The 8,700-nt window shown below is 44.2% G+C and overlaps 1 protein-coding gene across 1 annotated transcript; it reads right to left on the bottom strand.

Annotated features, from left to right (window-relative positions):
• Positions 1-2,538: 2,538 nt before the first annotated feature.
• On the bottom strand, positions 2,539-8,492 carry DTYMK (deoxythymidylate kinase (thymidylate kinase); the record flags this gene model as incomplete). The annotated part of the gene is made up of 4 exons (XM_009867578.1): positions 2,539-2,649; positions 4,932-5,129; positions 7,216-7,306; positions 8,342-8,492. Coding segments are annotated over 4 exons (551 nt in total), but the record flags the coding sequence as incomplete, so codon positions are not given.
• Positions 8,493-8,700: the final 208 nt, after the last annotated feature.

Here is an 8,700-nt window from a genome sequence, read left to right as displayed (position 1 = left end):
AGAAGAGCTGTTTCAATGCAAACTGCAAGAGAAATTGAGGAAGTAGTTCCCTTAATGCATGCTGCAGATTCGAAACCTGTTTTACAAGGCTTTGTTTTGTATGTTTAGGATTGGAACCTGTCAGTTGATGCTTTTGTGCCCATGGGTGATGATAGCTAGCTAGAAATGACCCATTTCCCCCATGACTGACCTACTGATGCTCTAACTGTCCCTAAAGCAGAGGTTTGAACTGGGAACCACAATGCTTCTGTCACTAAATTATTATTTGCTGCTTTCTGGCTGCTTCTCCTCTTCTCTCTTGTAGTTGGGGGAAGAGGCAGCAGAGGAAGTGGGGCTGTGCTCCATTCATCTGCTTTCAATTTGTATCTGAATAAACAGATCTAAAATCTTTGCCTGTCCTAATGTTCTTGCACGTGAATTTAAGGTGATGGCGGGTGGTAACTAGTAACTGCAGTGTGTTTGGTAATGCTGTAAAACAGTTGTGGTTTTTACAGTGTCAGGGCAATGAAGGCAGTAGGGCGCAAAAGTCTACCTATGTGGTAGTGGTGACTTTATCTTCCTTTTGGTGTATCTCGTAGAATAGAGGCTGGATGCTTGGGACTGCCAAGTTCATGTTCCTGCCCCAGAGGGTGAGCACCGGCAGATATGCTGTCAGAAAACGAAAAACACCCCCATAGCAATTCTGCTACTTGAATTTTAAGCAGCACAGCATCTCTCTGCTTCTAAAATGGCGTAAGCCCTTCCAAGACAAGACATGGTTTTTTGGTGAGTCTCTGCCATGTGTGATTTTGAGGTGGAGGGGAAAGAGCCAAGCAGAGGCTTACAAGTTTTTGCATTAGTAGGTCGAAAGTGAAATTTGTTTCCTTTAAGATTGCATACCTGCTGTTTAGCTACTGAACTGCTAGCTTTTCATTGCATTTTCATTGCTAGCTTTTCATTCCAGCTAGCCTTTTAAGCACCAGCTCCGCAGTAGCAAATGTTACAGAAGCAAGCATAGTCAAGTCAATAACCATTTGTCCTGTTTTGCTGTGCAATGGTAGGACATAGTGTTGAATTGGAAGGTCCATTGCAGGTCCATTGCTATTGGCAGGTCCTTACGGAGAGCTAGTCACCTGGGACTCCCTCCTATCTGTGCACAAGAGTTACTACTTCATGTTCATGCTTTTATGCTTAAGGACAGCACAGCCAGACAAGATTTTACCTGTTAACGCAACTGCAGTAACAGAGGCAAGCTCGGTTTTCTTAGATCTTTCACAGGTACTTTTTTAGTCAGGAGCCTAAGGCTAATATGAATTCAATGGCTTTTCTGTGTGTCATCTTCTTCCAGTGTTGCTGGAAGGGCCAGATTGAGCATTAGAGGTGCTCACCTCCTTCACAAGGAGTGTTTCTGCTACCAAGTGCTGTGCAACTCTAGAGTGAAGACAGCAGCTTTTTTTTCATATTGGCTGATGCTTGCATTAGCAATTTTGTTTTAAACATTTACCTTCCTCTCCCTGCTAGTGGATCACTTCAGTCTGCCTCTCCAAGATTTAAAGCAGGACTTAGTCTTTCTATTGGCCAGCCTGGAGATCAGTCCAGTCCATACTGCTAGAAGGTGAGTCCAGCAGATAGAGACATTAACTCTCCTGGTGATCCTCGTATCTTGGTGCATCTTGCAAATTATTTAAAATTCCAGTTTACTGAACTTTGCTGGTCATTACTGATGACTTAGATGAATTCATAGCTGATTTGTTTTGGCAGCCTGTATGGTGCTGTTTAAATTGCACTGTGGTCTGTGTAGGAGTCAGAGGTGACTACTCTGATCTTGGCCCCAGGAGTAACTTGATCAGTCTAAAATAATTTTTGCTACTCACCCTACAAATTTGCCTTGCTATGAGCTTATGTATCTATTTCAGACTCTTACTTGCCCACAGCAGTTCAGTTTCTGTATCGGTCTTACTGAACAGCCAGGAGCTGACTTGAATTCATCTCTCCATTTCACAGTTGTAGCTGGATTTAGTGCCTGAACTGCAGCACCTTTACCTCCCATAGAGCCGCCTAGAAGGTAAATGATCAAGAAATGCCCTGTAAAAATGTTTAAGAGAGTAATTTATTAGAAAGTCTTCTACGAGCCACTTTCAGCACAGGGAATGCATTTACTGGAGAGGCAGAAGAATCAGAAATGTTTCCCCAAACTGGGAAGGCTGTTGCGTGGCTGTTGCTCTGTCTGTGTCCAGGGGAAGCCCTCTACTCCATACCCACATCTGCACTACAGGATTGGGGCTAGAACAAGAGCCTCCTGCTTGAGACAGGGAGGATTCTCCAAGGAATTTGTTATATGCTCTTCCTGTGTTAATTTATAAAATACAGAAGGGACTATGCACGATGCAGGGGAGGAGTGGATAAAATCACAAGGGCATCAGCACCATCCTGGACCCAGAAGAATACACAGGATCTAAGCTGTGATTACTGGAAGGTGATGTAAGGGAGTCATCCAAGAGAGGAAGAGTCAAAAGGTGAGTCTTCCCTTAGGTCTGAAAGAATAACCTGTATAAAGTTTTATTTCCAGAGTTCTCCCAAAGGTTTATTCTGAACCTCCTGCATGGTTTCCTCTGCAACAGACTTGATTTCTCTGTGCAAGTCTTCTATGCTCTTTGAAGCATCCATTGTCTGAAAGACAAAAAATACAGAAACCCGTTACTCAGTTAACAACACCAAAGGAGAAAAAATCTCACTTTGCTGTTGTATCTGCTTCCCCCATTATTCAATATTGTTACTATTAACGAGCGTGAAATGAACTAATTACACTTCGTGCACTGTTTCTGGAGTAGAATTGAAAAAATCTATTTTATTTAGGAAGAGACATTTAAGAAGCAGATGCAGAGCTAGACGAAGGGAAATAGAAGAAGCTGACTGTTTGTTGACAGTCTTTGGGTCATGACTAAAGGCAGGTAAACATTCTTCATCCTGTACTATAGTTGCCCAGAAACACCAGTGTTTCTTCAAGATAAATTGCACCCATGATAGTAAGAACCTCTAAAATTTCATTACGTCATCTTCCAGTTTCAGATTTTTATTTTCTTTTTTAATACTGCAAAGGTCTAAGACGCTTGTGTCCTCGAGGCTGACCTTTAGAGAATGGCAGCATCACTTCTGTGTGGTTGAGGGAGTGATCAAGGCGAAGAAAGGATTTGGTGCAAAGGTGCAAGTTTATCAGTGACCTGTGCAACACTGGCTCATGCAGCATTGCTGAGAAAGATGAGACTGTGAGGATCTGCAATAAATAGACTTTATGATTAAATGGTAGTCTTTTCATTACAGCACAGCCAGCATCCAACCTTTGTGCTCACACAATATCCTCAAGCAGCTTGCTGACGTAAATTTATTTGTGTGAACGATGGTACTAAGCTGCATTTTGTGCCTGAGACTAAATGGTTCTTTGGCAATGTTTGATGTCTGTTATTCTATCTTATGCTGAGGGCCAAAGAGACAGGAATGCTAACGATACTTTAATGTGTACTGGAATTGAATATCCATGCTCATTTTGGGGACAGCTCTTCATCATCTATTCTGATATTTACATGTTTGATAGTTGTGCACTTTGGTGTATTTTAAACAGATGTGTTGCTTTAAGTGGCAACTTGCAAGCAGTGAATAGAGAACAAAAGACATTGCAGAATATGGGTAATAAAAGTGCTCCACTGCTGGAACCTCTGGAAAAATGAGAGTTCCGTATTGTCACTCGTGACAGCATGCTTATTTTCGTTAAATGAATTCCCCTGTCCTCAGCTTTGGTGAGGCCTCACCTCGACTACTGTGTCTGGTTTTGGGCCCCTCACTACAAGAGAGCCACTGAGGTGCTGGAGAGGGTACAGAGGCGGCTGCCGAGCTGGTAAAGATTTTGAAGCATGTGTCGTACAAGGAAGAGCTGAGGGATCTGGGGCTGTTCAGCCTGGAGGAGACTGAGGGGAGACCTTCTTGATCTCTAGAACTACCTGAAAGGAGGTTGTAGCAAGGGGGAGGTTGGTCTGTTCTTCCTAGTGGCAAGTGACAGGACAAGGGGAAATGGCCTTAAGTTGTGCCAGGAGAGGTTCAGGTTGGATACTAGAAGAATTTCTTTACTGAAAGGGTTGTCAGGCATTGGAACAGGCTGCCCAGGGAGGTGGCTGAGTCACCATCACTGGAGGTGTTTAAGAGATGAGTAGATGTTGTGCTGAGGGACACGGTTTAGTGGTGTTGATAGGGCTAGGACAAAGGTTGGACTCAAAGATCTTGAAGGTTTCTTCCAACCAAAACTGATCTATGATTCTATAATTATTTTGAGGTTGTAAAAAGGATGCCCCCACTAGAAAACCTCAGCCTTGGATGTTCTACAGACAGGACAAGGCTGCTGACTTGTAGTTCTCCGCAAACCGCCCCAAGCGATGAACAAGAAGGAAACGCAATGCACCAGCGTGGAACAAAAAAAGATCATGTATTTGGAAAGACTTCTAGTATCATTAAGACAGCAAATGCTCATGGAAACTGGCCATGTGAAAAGGAAGGCAGTATCAGTATTGTGTCTACAAAGTGCAGGAGACATTCCAGGATCCTAAGCAGGTGCTACAGGATGCCAAGGAAACAGACAGGGAAGAGTAAGAGCATGTCCCACTGCTTTTTAACCAAGTTTATCAGTTTGTCTTTAAGAAAGGAATGATTTCCAGAAAGCTCTTTTGGAAAACAAACTAAGCAAATGAAAGTCTTCCCCCTACCTCAATGGGGGCTCATAGTGTGTCCTGGAGCAGGGAAGTGGTCTCTCTGTCACAGACCAGTGTTCTCAGCTGGCCCCCAATGTATCCCACTGACGAGGAGCAGGAAGGGAGAGCACAGGGATGCAATAGGCACAGTTCAGGAATTCTCATGCTAGGGCCCCACCCTGGTCCATAACAGGCCTGTTAGGGTTATTTCCTCACCTTCCAGTTCAATGTCTTGTCCTTCATGAGATGATAGAAGGACTGTAGAACTTTGTCTTGGAAGGAGCTGTTCTCATAACGTTCATTTCCAAAGTTCCCTCGTTTCGCTGCTGCTTCTGGGCTTAACTGAAGAAATAGAATCAGGTCTGGCTTTGGGAGTCCAACATCTGGCTGTTTGCACCAGTCCAGGGAGAAGTTCTGTCCCAAACAAAAACAATCAAGTTTGAGGTAGAAGAAAGGAATGCCAAGAAGAGAAAGAAGCAGGTTAGCTAGAGAGCGGGGTAGGAAAGGAAGAGCCAGAGAAAAGAAGAGATGCAGCCTGAAACACTAAGCACAGGAGGCTACAAACTGAAAAGGCGATACTCCAGTTTATGTGGAAATTCAGTACTGGTAATTTTGCAGGGCCAGGTTTTCTAGATGCCGGGCACCTCTCGTGCCCATTTAAGTTGGACTGAGCTAAAGATTTTAACATCTCTTCTACATAGCCCATCACAGCCAAATACCAAGTTGTATTTTGAGTCTCCAAGCAGCTGTGATCAGTCCAAAACTTGTTATCAGTCCAAAAGAAAGCTGCTCCCAAATACAAAGAGCACAGAGCTTTAGTGTAGATCTTTCTGAGCCCATGGACACTCCTTTTCAAATACTTAGCCATGAATTTCAGCCCAGACACAAGAGACAAAGTTTTCCAACTTTCAGATCTTGTTGACTTCCATCACGGCATGTGAATCCACGATGTTGTGCAGAGACCGCTGAGGCTTGTCCACTTACTTCTCATCCATGTGGGGACCAGTGATATGATCTTAAATGTATCAAGAGTGACTGTGGCGCGTTGGAGGGGAGCGGGCATGGGAGGACAGGATTTCCTTAATTGTTTCCATGAAGCAGGGAAAAGCTTGCCCAAGGAATGAATGTAGGTCAACACTCAGTTGCACAGCTGGTGTTGCAAGCAGGGCTTCAGCTTCTGTGAGGCTACCAAGCAGGCAATGGGATGTATCTGATAAAGTAGGACAACAGTGTATATGCTCTTGATAAGCCTGTGAAGAGAATTTCAGGTATGTTTGGGGAAGATTTGTAATCTGTAGAGAACTGAAGGTGGGAGGCCAGGAGGAAATATCTGGGAGATTACTTGGTAATGAAAGCAGCACAGCTGGGATGGGGCCTGCTACAGACTGCCTGGTTAAAGAGAAGTGAATGAACATTCTTTAGACAACTACAGGAAGGATCACAACCACAGGTCCTGGCACTAATTGAGGCTCTCAGCCACCTGCTTACCTGCTGGGCACAAGCAATCCTAGTCTCTGGAGCATGCTGGAGAAATTTTTGACAGTGACTGATAAAGCCAGCATGGGGAGGTGCCCTGCTGGACTTGTTACTCACGAGCAAGGAAGAACTGGTTGCAGATGTGAAGGTCAAGGGCAGCCTTGGCTGCAGGGAACATGACACAGTGGTTTAAAATCTGGAGAGGAGTCAACAAGATAATCACTGGCATTAATTTCAGCAGAGCAAGTTTCTAATTTATTAGGAACCTCTTGGCAGGATGTCCCAAGAAACTCACATGGAAGGCAAAGAGAACCAGGAGAGCTGGCTGATCTTCCAGGACAGTTTCCTTGGAGCACAGTAAGCACAAGACTCAGTAAGATCTTACAGCTGTGCAGAATGAGCCAAAGGAAGCTGACAGAGCTGACTTAAAAGCAGAGACAGGCCAAAACACACCAAGTGGCAAAGTGAGAAATTCAGGATATATCAAGAAAACAGTTTTTACTAAGAAAGTGAGCAAATACTGAAAGAAGAGCCCAGAAAGGTGGTGGATCTACATCCCCAGAGATGCTGAAACTTTGGCTGGATGTGGGCCCAAGCAGCCTGATATTAAACCTACTCCTGAGTAGGAGGTTGGACTTTGTGACTTCCACAGCTCCCTTCCAACATACATTGTTCTGTTATTCTTTGCAAATTCATTGGCTGGCAGCCAGAGCAAGCATGGGGAATTGAAAATAAACTTGCATAATCATTCTCCAGAGTCAAACAGGTTGGCTTCCCCAAAGACAGGAGTCTGTCCAGATTTATAAGAAGTAACCAATTGAGTTTCTCTGCTTTCTGGTGAAGGGGTAGACTTGGTCAAACAGACTGTGCCAGTATCTGAGCTGAAAATTCTATCTGTTCCACCCATTCACTTTCAATTTTCATTTCTTCAGAGGAGGAGCCCTGGGCCAATATCTATACCAGGTCTCAAACTGGAGCTGGTTCCCCAAACAGAGGGGCAGGGGCTGCTGTAGGTCTCACTCACCTCTTTGGCACTTGTGAAGGCCACTCCAGAAAAGGCATATCTGTCAATCACAAGTGTGATCCCTTGATGTAGTTTCTCTTTCATCAATGGTCTGAAAATCATGTTAGAGGGGGAAAAAAAAAAAGTTATGCTCCCTTATAGTTATAACAACTAAAGTAGTTCATTTAAAGGATGGCTCATGAGAGCAGTGCTTCTCTATTAACATGTGTCATCACTAAGAGTGATCATTAGCAGTGTCAGAGTTATCTGTGACTCTGTGGATAAATAGTTATTTGTATTCTGTCCTCTAACAGCCATTAAGCAAATACCTTTTCAAGATACCTAAGTTTAGTGTGCCCCAGTGCCAGGCACTGCCCTAAGAAACTCCATGGCTTCCAGGCAAGATCACAGATGAACTATATTTATACATAAACAACTTAGTCATCTTCCCTTTTTAAGTGGTGCAGTAGATTTGTGATACAGTTGGTCAGAAAAAACTGTCATTTATTTATGACAATGACACTCGTTATTACAGCCTACACATCTGCCATAAGGTTTTCCGGTTTGTTTGGTGCTACCACTACAGCAAAATCAGCAAAGCTTTTTTTTTTTCCTTCAAAATCAAAACCTTTTGCAATATAGATTTCCACGTAAGAGCAACAACTGATACTGCTTTCCCTAGCTCCACATGCAGAGACTCAGGGGCCAAAAGATGGACAGCACCTTACAGGTGAATGCAGCCTTTGGCTAGAGAGGAAGTCTGAACACAACTTCTTAACCACTATCTCGCTCACTTGGACTTCCATGCAAACCAAAGTGTCTTCATTCAGGAAAGAAAGTAAATTAACAGTCTAGGCTGTTACAGTCTTCCTAATTAGCCTAGGCTGTTATGCTCTGTAATTTTCATCCAGTATAGCACAGGGATTGGAAGTATGGCACCTAATAATTTATTTTTTAAAAAATGTCAGATTTTATCTAAGATTAAATCTAAATCTGTAAGAGTTCTTGAAATACTGCTTTTGGCCATGTTCCCCTTGCTAGACAGAATCATACTCTCATACCTACTGTACCTACTGCAAGCTAAAACCCCAGGAGGATTCAAAGCCCATATGTTTTTCCTTAACAATTTAACAAACGTTATCTTTACACATGTTCCCAGCGGTTAGCAGAGAAGAGCAGGTGAACAGTGTGGTCCTCCAGGTTCTTTTCCTTCATCAGGTAGGAGCTGATCAGTTGCCCAATTTCTGTTGTTCTCTCTGCAGGAAAGAGGGAGAGAAGCAGCAAATTGTTGTCCCAAGCTGCTCACACCGAAGGGGTGTCCATCTGTCCCGGGGGCGCTTCATTCTGGGCGTGTGTCTGTCGGGGGGGAGGCTGGTCTGGCCGGGGTTTACCAGCCTGGCATGGGTGGGAGGAGATCGGTCTGTCCTGTGACGGGGGTCTGTCGGTCACGGCGCGAGGCCTGGGGCCGGCTATACCGCCAGAGCCTCGGGCGACGCCTCTGCGCTC

Source organism: Apaloderma vittatum, unplaced genomic scaffold (assembly GCF_000703405.1).
Source record: "Apaloderma vittatum isolate BGI_N311 unplaced genomic scaffold, ASM70340v1 scaffold21364, whole genome shotgun sequence".
NCBI classification, from domain to species: Eukaryota; Metazoa; Chordata; class Aves; order Trogoniformes; family Trogonidae; genus Apaloderma; species Apaloderma vittatum.
The sequence above is the reverse complement of the archived record's forward strand: the minus strand, read 5'-3'. Positions and strand labels throughout refer to the sequence as shown.